Below are 14,755 nucleotides of genomic sequence, written 5' to 3' on the forward strand. Positions count from 1 at the left end.
AGGGAAAGGGAGGGGCAAGAATTAGGAATGGGTATTCGACAGTCAGTTACCCGGCGTCCATCACACCAGGTGCCTGCTAACCCTGTCCTCCGTCGAAATGCATTGGCCATGATCTTCACCCTCCTCTACCTCACCATTGTTTTTGGCTATTTGTGTTTCCGAATATAACCACTACTTCATTTTATTGATTGCTGCGTCTCTTGTAGTGAATCCTTATTAAGAATACTGTACTTCGTGGTGCCCAGCTGCACTGGTTTTGTGAGCACATGGCATTGGTGCTAGTTTGCCTCAATCTCATTTAGTCAGTCTGTATTCACCCAATTGTGGTGGCTGGGTTGGCACAGTGCTCCTCGTACAGTTTTCCATGTGATATACTATCGTAGAACTTCTTTTTATGCTTCAAGGCTGTGCCCACTCCTCCTTTGTTGAAAACCTGTGCAGCTCCCAAGATCCCTTCCAACCATAACTGACTCCTAACCTTTTGCTGTAATCCACGCTGCTCCTGGCCAGAGCAGATTTTTCTGTTGATTTTTTTGTTTTTTAAACTCAAGTGTAAAAGTCTGGTTTATTTAAATTAAAAAAGGTGTGGTACATTTTGATTTTAGTATTTTTATCTCAGTTACCTCTTAACTTGCAGTGGAGTATTTTTCTTTTGGGGGGGGGGGGGTATTTTAACTGTCTATCTATTTTGTGAGCCTTGTGTGTGTACCAAATGACCTCTGTTTTAGTAGCATCCTTCCAGGCTGTCTTTTCTTCACTGGGATTTCTTCTTGGTTTAGCAATGTAGCAGCAGTAGTCACATTGTTTTGGGCGTCTATCCGCAGCATGTTGTCTGTTTAGGATTGATGATGTAGTCTAGTGGAATTGATTATGCTTATTTGGACAGCCACTTACATTTGAAATAATACAAAAGCAAAGGGGTTCGCATCCAGACTGCCACTGGTTACATTTTTCTTTTGGACTTTCTTCACTGTTATAAACTGGGACCTGTACCCTTAAATGCGTTTAGGCAACCATTACAGCTTAGGGATATTCTGCTCCCTCTTTACAGTGGAGGGAATGACATTGACCCTCTGTAGTGATGTTACCTCCTATCTGATGGTCTGGTCTTGTTTCATGCGAGAATCCTAAAAGACTTTGAAGAGCTAAACATTCAATGTCACATGTGAGTCATCATGATTAGCTACCAAACACCACGAGGGTGTCAAAGAGGGTACCTAAGCTCCCCACATCCGTGAACCATTTTAGATTACTTTCTGGAGGGCTATGTGGGTGACTGAATGGATCAAAGGTTTATGAGAGGTTGGGATAATGGCGTCTAGAATCTATGAAAGTTACAAATACTGGCCAACCTTTTGTGGAAAATATGTATCTTTTTCTAATCCAGCACACGAGCTTTCATAGACTGTATATGCATTAGAATCTTATGACAGGACCGGTTAATGGGAGGAGCAGAGGAGTATCAAGGCCTAGACTAAATGGTTTTCACATATCACCTGGTACACTTTAGTATCTGACCTGGCATCGGCATCCATTTAATGATACTTCAAGAAAGTGTGCACAGTGCTGACCTCCAGGAGGCTGACTTGCAAACGTCTCCCAGAGGAACATTCCCCAAAAGTGTTGAAGTGGCAGCCTCTCCTCTTACGCAATGCGCTGTCACCCTTCAGCGCAGAGCCCTATTGGCGTTAAAGCAACAGAACGTGACACAATCCATCTGGCAATACGTTGCTTGAACATGGCTTTCACTTTAGAAGTAGTACTAAAACTCACAAACAGTTGCCCAGAGAGTCTGAATTCCTCTGCTCTGCTAATGCAGTACCCAACACCCATCTAGCATCTTGATTTTGAAGTGCTCTCATTGTAGGGAGACAAAGTGCTCTGAAAGAAAACAGAAAGTAAAATGGCAACCACTCTCTGGTTAACATGAACAGTCAAAACTACATGGGGAAGAATACTATTCCTAAAGAAATTTCTATTCAAGGACAAGTAAGAATATCACTCCACAGACAGGTAAAGGCTCATCAAGAGACGGAACTTGAGTCTCACTCAACAGAGAGTTAAAGGCTAATGGAAAAGGACAGAGCTTGAGTCTCAGTCAGCAGACAAGTAAAGGCTCATCAAGAGACAGAGCTTTAGTCTCACTCAGCAGACAGTTAAGGCTCATAAAGAGACAGAGCTTGAGTCTCAATCAGCAGAGAGTTGAAGGCTATTGAAAGGACAGAGCTTGAGTCTCACTCAGCAGACAGATAACGGCTGATGGAAGGACAGAGCTTGAGTCTCACTCAGCAGAGAGTTAAAGGCTGATGGAAGGACAGAGCTTGAGTCTCACTCAGCAGAGAGTTAAAGGCTGATGGAAGGACAGAGCTTGAGTCTCACTCAGCAGACAGTTAAAGACGGATAAAAGGACAGAGCTTGAGTCTCACTCAGCAGAAAGTTAAAGGATGATCAAAGGACAGAGCTTGGGTTTCACTCACCAGACAGTTAAAGGCTGATCAAAGGACAGAGCTTGGGTTTCACTCACCAGACAGTTAAATGCTGATCAAAGGACAGTGCTTGAGTCTTACTTAACAGACAGTTAAAGTCTCATCAGACAAAGTTTCAGTCTTGCTTACCAGAAGGTTAAAGAAATATATGAGGACAGAGCTTAAGTCCCACTCGTTAGAAAGAAAAACACTAATAAACAGACAGAGCTTGAGTCTCAGTCACCAGTTAAACACAAAGGCAGAGGTAGAGGCTCACTCCGCAAGAGAGTTAAATGCAAATCAACTGAGTTAAGTCGAATCTTATTCACCAAATAGTTAAAGGCTGATCAACAGACACAGTTTGAGTCTCACTCACCAGTCTAGCTGAACATATTGCTATACAAATTGCTACATTAAATGGAAGAATGGAACTGAGGACCCATCAGGCTTTAGAGTGATACTTGCGGCCTACGACAGATACATTAATTGGACAATAATTGATCTTAAAATCACTATGAAATGTATTATCAATCAAAATATATTTGTTATACAAAACGAGCCCAGATTTTCCCATAGAAAAATGTTAAATGTGTGAAGCAGTTCTCATGCCCTGGAATGTCTCACAGTCTGCACACAATCCTCATGAAGTCCCAAGGGACCACAACAGACAAATATCTCATCTTAGACATACTGGGTTGTGAGGAGTGCCTGCGTTAAATCAGAAAAGGCAGATCGTCGGGTAGTCAATGATAGGCCTGAGGGATGGCTAAATGTTAATATCAGGCAGATCTGAAAGCCATATCAGCCTGGCTGGCACTGAGGCTGTCAGAACAATTCTACCATAGTAGTTCATGAACCTCGTACCCATTTTCTGTATTGGGGAGAAAGCATGCAGAAATGCTTTATAACTGCTCGTCAAAATAGCATCTCTCATAGACCCCTTCTTCCCTTAGAATGTGCCATTGAAACGTTGGCATTTTGAATGCCGTCCTGTTGTCAAACGATTGACTATAGGAGTTAGCATACGTGAGAAAAGGGAATTAGACACCTCTTGACTTCGATCTGGTTCATGATATCTGTGTAGCATCAGCTCTTTCCTTCTGTTCTCCCGGTAGGAGAGTATTTATTAGATGCACTGATTTCTCATGCTCTCTTTGTAGATGAGTTGGGTTGTCCCAGAAAATAATGAGACTTCATAACTCTCCATTTGTAAATGCAGCACATTGTATTCTAACTGCCCTCCAAGATCTGACCTTTTTCACTCACCATGAAATGATAATCCATATGCAAATGTACTGATGGACTCTTCATAGCTGAACATTTTTGGCATTACATTTTTCCTACAGTTAATTTGCCAGAAATGTTTCTTGTAAAGAAATATGCTGCATGCTTCATTTGATTTTTAAGACTTTTCATATTGTCAATTGTATGTACAATTTTATAAATGTAAGTCGTCAACACGTGTTTCAAGTAATATCAGGGTGAAAATTGGTTTGGCAGAGAGGTCCTTGGTCTGATCAAAATTAAAAAGTAAATGTCCTGCATAAAGGTCTGTGGTCGCATTGTTCCTCATATCTGGTTTCTGATGGAAGCCATTTAAATATGAACTGTTCGGAAACATCTAATGCTAAAAATGTAAACTGTGAAGAGTAATGAAATACATGTGCACATTATATTCTATCTTACACCTCTTTTTTCCTACACACTCCTGCATCATCCTATTTTTTTGTTGACTGTTTGGAATCAGAGAAATGTAAGCTGTTAATGATGCCCAGGAAGAGCCGGTTGGACATATCTCAACTCTCGTTCAATATATAAAATATAAAATCACCCAAAAGCTGGGTTCCTGATCAGGTGTGAAAAAGTACCCCCCAAACAACTGGATCAAAGTGTTGGGGATCAAAGCAGATTCCTAAACATTAATTGAGAATTTCACATTTTGAGGGGCCTTCTGAAATATGGTGGCTCAGAGCAGCCAGGGAGGATAAAGACAGATGCCCGCTTGTATTAAAGCCTTATTCACTGCCAATAGGTAGTTACGTAAACACCTTTGGTACAGACTTGAGTATGAAAGGAAAATCCTGAACTGGAGCAGAACTTCCCCTATCAGTAATCTGGGCAATCTCCTATGTTTCGTTAGAAAAACAAAAGGATCATCCCAGAGATGATCTTAAAAGATAACATTCCTTTATTCCAAAAAGGTAAATAGATTGTTGAGTTATCCTAAGGATTTCTGTTTGGGTCGTTGCCTTTTCAATTTCTTTATTTGCATAATAAAATAGCTGAAACAAATCCATGAACTCATTTCTGTAATTTGGGCCTTCACTATTGCCAATTTTTGAAATATTTCTCGAATCATCTGGAGGAGTATTTTTACATTTTCTTGGTGGTAATCCTTCTCAAAGAAGGTATGCAACAATATTTCTTCACAAAGTATATTTCAAGTCCAGAACATCAGATACTTAGCACCCATTTATTTGAAATTATTGTTTCTCAATGCTGAAGCTGAACAGAAACTCTTCCAGAGCAAGTACGCTGTAAGAGCGCATTGTGATGAAAGGGAAGGATATTGACATGGGTTAGAAGGTGTGGATTTGCTGTTTGATCTGGCTGTTCTTTCTGAAGCAAGGCACCCATCTTGGCAAACCATGCATCCCGTTTGAGCAGTTTGGCCAGATAGAATATTAATAAGTTGTGTTCTTATATAAAGCTCCATGCCAGATTGGTCCTACCTCTAAGTTTTGTAATAACATGTGTAGGGGAGGACTGGCCGCGAGGCCCTCCTCACCTACAGCTTCCTCCCCAGGTGAGGACCATGACTCGGTGGACGCCCCCTCATGCCACCCGGGCCCAGGTGGAGGAGGATTCGCCCGCCGACGACATTGCCCACACGCACCTCGTCTTTGCATTTACCAAAAATCGAGTCAGGCCTAGATGCCATCTTGTCTAGCAAACACGGCGTGAGTTTAGCACACTGTAACGAGGCCCCCACCTTTGGAGGGCCTTTCATGCATCTCTGTCGCCTCAGCAGCACTGGCAGATCCGCTGCGAGCGCGTTCCCATGAGAAAGTCGGAGATGAGCTAAACCCGAGATGCCAACACGGCAACATTATATTAGTAACAATGTGATATTGCACCCCGTATGACCCGGACCGCAAGGCCGGGGTAGCGAGGAAAAAAGCTGAAGCATCACTATCTGAAGAAGGTAGAAAACAATTCAAGTATTGGTACTAATGAACTACCTCTGTTTTAAAATGTGAATAAGCCATAAAAATGTAACGTTATATGATATCCCTCCAGGTCTGGACTAATGCTGCTATAACCACGGAGAAAGATGTTGACCAAACGTATAACCTCTATCTGTAAAAGTGTTTTTTCCATAGTATGTAGAAACTGGAACTCATATATGTTTACTGAACCACCCAAAGTGGCAAGCATCAATCTCTGTAGGCCATAACCTAGATATCCCTCGTATAACGTCTAAATGTACATACAATACGCACACAATGTAATGAATGTAATGTTAGGCAATGAAAAGGTACTGGAATCGACTGTCTTAAAGAAATGTGTAATGAAATTGAAATATATATGTGTGTCTAAATAACGTCAAAATAAGGCAGAACAGTATAAAACTTCTGCATTTACTGATCAGCAACGCGCGAGGAAAATACCTTTGTGGATATGCAAGGCCATTCCCTCTCCCACCCTACCAAGCCTGCAAGATAAAAAAGCTAAGACTTGTGCCGCGCTCTCTCACCTCCCCCAACCAAGCTGGCGTTACTTCAGAGGCCCCGGCGCCGCAACCAAGGCCATAGCCTGCCACCTGTGTTATTTACAGCACGGTAATAAACCCACAGATGAACCCACTGATCTACCAGCACCCTTTCATAAATCCCACGAACCCCCCAAGAATCCTGACCCCGTGTAAGGACGACCCCCATCATTGAGACAAGACACAGAGACCCATCTATATAATAACTTCTAACGCAGCAGACAGACATGTATCATTCGGCCCAAGCCCCAGAACCCCGTCCTACGACCTAAAGTACCGGTCAATAGGACACAGGTAAATCTCACCCCAACCGATAACCACCAGACCTCTCACGAGGTGCATTCCTCATGTGTTGCGTTTATTTTATAAGATAAGCTACGGAACAATTTATTAGTGAACGTAAATGTCATTTTCTGAATAACTGCAGTGTGCATGGCCTAGGGCAACTAAGACAGGAAAGGTATTCATCAGTGTCACAGGCTGCCCCAGCGCACCAACACCGCACGGATGACCTCAAGCCGGCCTGCCAGGCCCAACCCAACCCACGAGGCTGACCAGTGACGTCGTCTTGCCAAGACCAACCATGCTGCAGCAACACCTATAGTTAGTCGACGATACCCAATCCCAATTAACTTGTGCCCCCTATAGTGTTTAGGTGTTGATGACGTTTTCTGTATTAGAAATACGCCTGTCTTTGCTATTGTCAGACAGAGCGCTCTCGTAGGTTGCAGAGTTCTTTGCATGCCTTATCCTTGGATAAACTCCCACTTACGCTCACCCGCACTCTGTCTTGGTCTTATTCCCACTACGGGAGAGTCCCTTATTGTCTCTCATTGCGGGGAGGATCGTGCTGAATTGGGGGCGCTTCCCTTCAGTGGTGACCCCGATAGCGTGATATCTCCAAATTATTTTTCCTAACTCCTTCTTTAACGACCCCCTTGTGGCACGAGAATCTCCGGTTGAGAAGGGATACGCACGGTGAACCGCCTCCGGGAGGCCGCCCGCCAACGGCGACCGGCACAATAAGAAGTGCGCACTCAATGAGAAAGGGTACGGGATCCCGATTGGAAAAAAATCCCCTTTGAGTGCCGCTCGCCGGAGCCAGGGGCTGACCGTTGAGTTACCGGTAACGCCGCCTGGACGGACCCAGTTTCGGAGAGTATCGGTTCAAGACGGGCACGTGAGTACCGAGTGCGAGTGATCGACAAGGGGAGAAGAAGGGGAAGTGGGAATAGAGGAACGGGGAAAGGTAGAGAAGGAGAATTGCGGGGGTCTACTAAAGACGGGTCTTGAAACTTTCTTTATTCTTTCTTTCGCATATGGCCATTAGGAGTAAGAAATAAGTGACGTGGTAGAAGTGACGGAAACCTAGCTCCGAAAGGGGGTGGAAGGCGGCGCCGCATAGTACTATCTAAATTAGTACTGGGAATATATGAAGAAGTGAGAAATAAGTTATTGGTGTCTAGCAAAAGGAGACACCGGGAATATTTTTTAGTGATTGTGCTCTCTCTCTCTCTATTTCTTTTTTTTCCATTTCCACGGGGTAGGGGGTGAAAATGAGAAGGGTATGAAGTAGTTAGAACATCTTAAAAAGTGGGGACTCAGTAGTGGCACGTACAGACGTGAACACAGTAACCTTAGTAGGGAAACAGGGACAGCTGGCTAGGGAGGAAAGGGAGGAAAAAGACAAAAGTGTGAGTGGGAAGTATTGTGAAGGGTGCGCGCACCGTACGAGTGTTAGAGACGAACAGGTGGCCGTGAGGTGGTGCCAAAGAGTGTGGACATAACCAGTACTAGATCGATTGCCAGTGAGATCACATAAGTATGCCTGAGAATGAGAAAGAGATGAGATATGGTGAGTGAGAAGAGATTTGTGCACTGAATTACAGTGGGTGACAATTTTGAGAGGTCCGCTCTTGTCTGTGCCCTAAAAGTATACGTACGCATATTTACACCTATTTAAAAGTTACGAAGGCGAACGCGGTAGCGCTGACGATTTAGAGGATGGGGGCTGAAACTCCCTTGTCACACATTTGTAAGAGCTTGCCGGGATATGCTGAACGCATAAATAAATATCATGATCAATGGTTAACAGAATTGAAAGGGGAGGGGTTGCCCCAGATTTGGCCAGAAGGAGGGTCTTTTGACAAAAGCGTTCTCGATATGGTATGTACCTGTATTCGCCTCAAGTATAAGGGGAAAAAATGGCAGACTAGGAAGGAGATATTAGATCTCTGGAGATTGTTTGAGGAAGTACCCCCACCCAAAGCCCCAGCACCAAATATTGATTTACCCTCCACCACAGACAATCCACTAATGATTCCACGAGAGGAAAAGGAACAGGTAAGCATAGAACAACCTGCGGAGGTGGTTATGTTGTACCCAATGCTACCCAAACCAGCCCCTGCAACAGGATATAGTGACCCTATTTATGTGCCTCCCCCGTCAACCAGCACACCACAGAGGCCAACTGCACCCCCACCATACGTAAACACCAGAGAGCGCGCCCAGGGAGGCCCACAGAGAGTGGATATAGAGAAGTTAACGAGTGACTTAGAGTCGAGGCTTACAGTGGCAAGAGATGAACTCTCAAGAATAAAAGACATATGTGAACGCACAGCATGCGCCCCTACACAATCTGGACGCACGTCTAGAGCGTCAAGCGAAACTAGACAAATTGAGGAGGGATGGAAAAAGGGGGAAATACTGTTCAGAATTGAGGAAGAACCGACAAGAATAATAGAAGTGGGGACAGCAGAAGGAAGCATTGGAGATGTATCACGAGAAAGAGGGATCAGAGAGGAGTTGTTATGTGATGTCAGAGGAGGGGTGGATGAGAGCGATAGATTGAGCATGGCAATAGGAGGAGAAGGCGAGGAGCTAGATGGTGCCTGTTCACTGGAAACTATAGAAGATGAATGGATGGGACGACTAAGAAATAGAGTGGGGAAGATGGCGTCATTAGAGTCAGCAGTGACTAAGGAAAAGGAAGCTGCAACGGCAAAAGGGAAATTACAACTCCCATTACTGCACAGAGGAGGTGGGAGGCCAAACTATATACCGTGGGCTCAGATGGACAAGGCTAATTTAATGAAATTACTACCACAGCTGTCGGGAGGGGCAAGCAAGTGGATATATGCATTTGAGAAACATACCGCTGGTATACCGCTGGCAGTAGGTGATGTGAAAAGCCTACTAGTGTCCGCAGTAGGGGATCAGGCAGACAGAGTATGGGCTAAGGCGGGTTTTCCAGCTGTAACGTTAGAGTGTGATCGCCATGATGGGGCTTCTTTTAACACTGTGCGAGCAAGGGTGTGGGACGCACTACGGGAAACCTTCCCGGATACCCCTGATTTGCAGTCAGTAATGCAATGTACCATGAATGACGGGGAGGACGCTATGGATTACATTCTCCGGGTGCAGGAGATGTGGAGAGCGGAAACGGGTACGCCCTGGCACCAATCCACATCTCTATTCTATTTCATCATTAAGAGAGGGCTCCCAAAGGAAGTGCAAAAGGCACTAGATAAAATAGCAGGCGTTGAGGCAAAAGGCTGGCCAGAGATCCAAAGCATAATAGTACACCATTGTAAACGGATCAAAGAAAGAGAGAGGGAAGTAGCACAGAAAAGGTTGGCGGACGAGGCGAAGTTGGTGCAATCAAAATTGGTGAAGGTCGCAGCCGCGGTAGCGGGACTCCCACTCACACGGGGGGGAGAGGAAGGAGAGGAGGGGCAAATAGCAATACAAGGAAGAATAGCAGCGAATTGGGCAGGACAAGGGCAACGACAGTGGACAGAGCAGGAGCAGAACGGAGGTCCAACGTGGCAAGAGTGGGCCCCAAGAGGAGGAAGAGGTGGGTACAGGGGTCGAAGAGGAGGACAAGGGTATGGAGGTATGGGAGGAAATGGGTGGCAGGGTCCCAGAGGTCCACAGGGGAGCTGTTGGAATTGTGGGAGATGGGGGCATTACTCAAGAGAATGTAGGAGTAGACAAAACAACGGGTTCCAAGAGATAGAACAATACGGACACCCCCACCCGGGAAGCCCCTACGGCCTCCCCATGGGACAATACCAGCAACCAGAAAATGTAGCACAAAGGAGTAACGCACAACTGCATGGACATCAGTACCGAACACAAACCAGCCCACAGAATAATGACAATGTGCACTACACGCCTGGTAACACTTTCGCAACAGTAGCTAATGGAGCACCCGCCCCCGCACCTTACAGTGGAGTGTCAGTGGTTTCGGGGAACATTTTCGATCAAGGGGGGGCAATGAGACACCCCGCATAGGACAGCCCACAGAGAGCACTTGCGTGTCCAGTACTGTCTACGACCCACAATGCATCAGAGGAACCATTGATAGGAGCGCAGATAGGAGACAAGCAATTCATTTTCATGGTGGATTCGGGAGCGGAGAAATCATGCATTAGAGAGGGCCGGTTCCCGTTATCTAATAGAACGTTAGAGACGCAGGGGTTCTCTGGGGCTGTAATTGAAGTTCCTTACACAGAGGTATTGGATGTGACAGTGGGGGGTAAAACAGTGAAAGCACCCTTACTGTACTATGAAAACTCTCCCATCAACTTACTGGGGAGAGATCTCTTGAGCAAACTAAACATGACAATATCATTCACAGGGAGCGGTATCGTATGCTCAACGCCAGGCATATGCCCCCTCCGCATATTAGCAGTAATACACGGCCACACAATCATGAAAGAGATCAGAGGGGTACCAAGAAATGAGGAGATGTTTGTCGAAGGCATGAGAACATTGGCTCTCATAGTACCAGAACTAAAAAGGGTGGAGTGGAGGATCCCAGCAGAATTCCTTTTTCGCCCCATAGCAAGCCCCGACACTGCTCTCGGGTCAGTGATATCGTTGGATTTGCATGCAATACATGTATCAACAAACAGAATATGTGTGATTGGTATGGACATGGAAGGGTGTGAGTGGCGGACAGTATTGTGTACAAATGCAAATATCCCGCTGAGAGAGCTCTCTGACGAGGAGCTATTTTCTGACACTGAGGGAGATGGTGAAATAGTGATGGAACTGGCAATGCCCTGCGACATTGTAGTTACAGCCAGACAAACTAAGGTTGAACTAATGGCGGTAATAGGAGCACCGCACACATTTTTTGATGAGGACATGAGTTCAGTACCCACTGACTTATGGACTAATGGCCCCCACGATGTAGGGTTGCTGCATGAAGTTCAGCCTGTGGTGATAAAAGTAAAACAGGGAGCAATACTACCCCGGGTGAAACAATATCCACTGTCGCGAGAAGCAGAAGAAGGGATCAGAGAGACAATAGAAGCACTGCTAGCACAGGGTATAATCGTGCCCTCAAACTCCCCATGCAACACATGCATTTACCCAATCAAAAAAGCAAAGGGGGGTTCATGGAGGATGATACAAGATTTACGCCCACTGAACGATGTGGTAATGAAGGAGTTCCCTCTAGTCCCGAACCCGGCGACAATACTGTGCAACATTCCAAAAGTAGCATCACACTTCACAGTAATTGACTTAAAAAATGCATTTTTCTCGATTCCCTTAGCAGAAGAGAGCAGGTACTTGACAGCATTCACATTGGGAGGAAGGAGGTTCGAACATTGCAGATTACCACAAGGATATTGCGAGAGCCCAAGCATATTTAACAGGGTACTACATGAAGATCTGGGGAATTTGTCTGTAGAAAGCACAGTGATTCAGTACGTTGATGATTTATTGGTTTGTGCACAGGCTGAGGAAGAGTGCAGAAAGGACTCAATAACACTCCTGACATTATTGGCCAACAAGGGGTACAAGGTGGACAAAGGGAAGTTACAGTACTGTCTGACAGAGGTCCTATACTTGGGTCAGTTGATATCAAAGGATGGCAAGCGAATTATACCAGACAGGGCACAGGCGATTAGAACAATTGGAGAGCCCAAAACAGTAAAAGAGATGCAGAAATTTCTGGGTATGTGTAACTATTGCCGAGCATGGATCTTGGACTATGCGGCGTACACAAGGCCCTTGTTACAGGCACTGAAAGAAGCACAACAAGAACACAAACACATAGAATGGACAGAGGAGATGAACACAGCATTTAACTCACTAAAAGAGCTGATATCAAGCGCTCCAGTACTAGCAAATCCAGATTATGGGCGCGAATTTTTCTTATTTTCACATTGCAAAGGAACACTGATGACAGCAGTATTGACGCAGAAAACATCTTTAGGGCACAAACCACTCGCTTACTATAGCGGCACCCTAGATGCAGTAATGCAAGGTCACTTCGCGTGCGAGCAATCCCTAGCTGCAGCCGCGTTCGCAATTGAAAAAAGTGCCACGATAGTGATGGGCTGCCCGGTGACACTGTTTGTGGAACACTCACTTTTTGCAATATTAGAGCGAACAAAGAGCACATTGACAACACAACGCGCCACAGCATATGAGATAATACTGTCCAGCGCTAACATCCATATAGTGAGATGTAAAACAGTGAACCCAGCCACATTCATCACAGAGGCATGCACTGTAGAGGACATGCAAAACCATAACTGCGCCACGTACACAGGTGACGAAGGTAAGGATGCAGTGATTTTTGAAAATGCCCTGACCGAGGGTGAGGTGTATTTTGTGGACGGGTCAGCATCAATAGACATGGAGACAGGAGAAAAGCATGTGGGTATGGCAGTGGTACGATTAGAGGAAGATGAATATGAGATACTAGTACAACACCGCCTCCCATCACACTATTCAGCGCAAGCAGCAGAACTAATAGCGCTAATAGAAGCATTGCATGCCGCCAAGGGGTGCGCAGTGACCATATACACAGACTCAGCATACATGACAACAACAGTTCACGGTGGGTTGGCCCGGTGGGGGCGGAGAGGGTTCCGACGAGCAGACGGAACACCAGTCCAGCATGCAGAACTATTGAAAGAACTGATTGAGGCCCTGCAAGACCCCACGGCAGTGGCCATCGTAAAATGTCAAGCTCATACCACCAATACAGATCTTGTATCTTTGGGGAACGCGGCAGCAGACGCCGCTGCCAAAGCAGCTTCATATCTACAAAAAGGTGAAATAGGAGAGTACATGTTGCACCGCACAGCAAGCCAAGAGGTCCCCACAGGATACAACATGATGTCCACACAGGAGATAATAGAGCTGCAAGAGGGAGCTAGTGCAGAGGAAAAATTGCGGTGGACTAAGAGAGGTTGCAGCAAATCATCGACTGATTTATTGTGGCGACAAGAGAGTTCAGGAAAAGTGGTAATGCCAATTACGCTGTTAGAAATAGCATTTCAACAACTACACTTTCCCGCACACAACACGAAGAAACACATAATGGCAGAGATACAAGAAGATTGGTTTGCACCTTGCCTCCAGGAACACGTCACAAGGTTAGCCCTAGAATGCACGACCTGTCAAATTTACAACTCAGGTATGACCTTGCGTACACTAAGGGGTACGATACCAAAACCAAATGGCCCATTCAGAGAGCTCCACATTGATTATGTAGACATGGGGGAAAGGTGTAATGGGGCTCGGTACATGATTGTGGTTGTATGTCCATTTTCGAGGTGGGTGGAGGCAGGCCCATGTGCCCGCCCTGACGCGAAGGGCGCCGCGAAGTTCCTAGTGCGGGAAGTGTTTCCGCGCTGGGGAATTTGCGACATTATTCGCTCAGATAACGGGACGCATTTTGTTAATGAATTATTTAAAGAAGTGACTACATTATTGGGAATAAAGCACAAATTATGCTCGATTTATCATCCTCAAAGTAATGGCGTAGTGGAGAAGATAAATGGCCTGTTAAAAAGCAGATTATCAAAACTTTGTTTTTCCCTCAAAAAGACTTGGATGTACTGCCTGCCTTTGGCCTTGTTTGAACTGCGAAACCAGCCAAGTAAGGATCACCATTTGTCCCCGCACGAGATCGTCACGGGAAGAAGAATGCATACAGCGCATTCGCCTCTCCGTGAGCGTTCTGATGCACACAGAAGCGCAGCTATATTGGGGGAGGAGTTCACAGAATATCTGCGAAAATTGACACGGGCAGCGCGCGTAATTGCAAAACAACTAGCCCCCCCCTCGACAAGAGAGGAGGGGAACGCAACTGAACCAGACAAATTGCCTGAAAAACCGCTACAACTCATGCCTGGTGACCTTATATATGTCAGAAGCTTTGTGCGGAGGTGGAATGCACCACGTTTCCATGGCCCTTATGAGGTAGTGTTTTGCACACCTACAGCAGTAAAGGTGAAGGGCCTGCGATATTGGGTGCATTTGACAGACGTACGTAAAGCTTACAGCGCTGCGGAAAGTGAGGTGCAAGACGAGGCACAGGCAACAGCGGACGATGAAGTTGTGCGGAACGAATGATTGGAATTTTTGTGCTTTATGAGATGAACGGTGAGCACAATTAGCGCGCGACAAATGTCCTGGACTAAAACATGTACATATGTATGTGTAAAATTTCTTTTTATTACAGTTTTCGAAAATTTTGCGTGGGGTT

The 14,755-nt window shown here is 45.5% G+C and overlaps 1 protein-coding gene across 1 annotated transcript in view; it reads right to left on the reverse strand.

Moving 5' to 3' along the window:
- Positions 1 to 1,727: 1,727 nt before the first annotated feature.
- Positions 1,728 to 14,755, reverse strand: part of LOC138488071 (septin-4-like) — a 470,714-nt gene continuing 457,686 nt past the window's right edge. Inside the window, exon 12 of the mRNA XM_069614798.1 lies at positions 1,728 to 1,881. Coding sequence (XP_069470899.1) covers positions 1,834 to 1,881 — 48 coding nt within the window. The 3' untranslated portion in view covers positions 1,728 to 1,833. The remainder of the gene's footprint in view (positions 1,882 to 14,755) is intronic.

The sequence above is a fragment of the Ambystoma mexicanum genome, chromosome 9 (assembly GCF_040938575.1).
Source record: "Ambystoma mexicanum isolate Mex_15411 chromosome 9, UKY_AmexF1_1, whole genome shotgun sequence".
In the NCBI taxonomy this organism is placed as follows: domain Eukaryota; kingdom Metazoa; phylum Chordata; class Amphibia; order Caudata; family Ambystomatidae; genus Ambystoma; species Ambystoma mexicanum.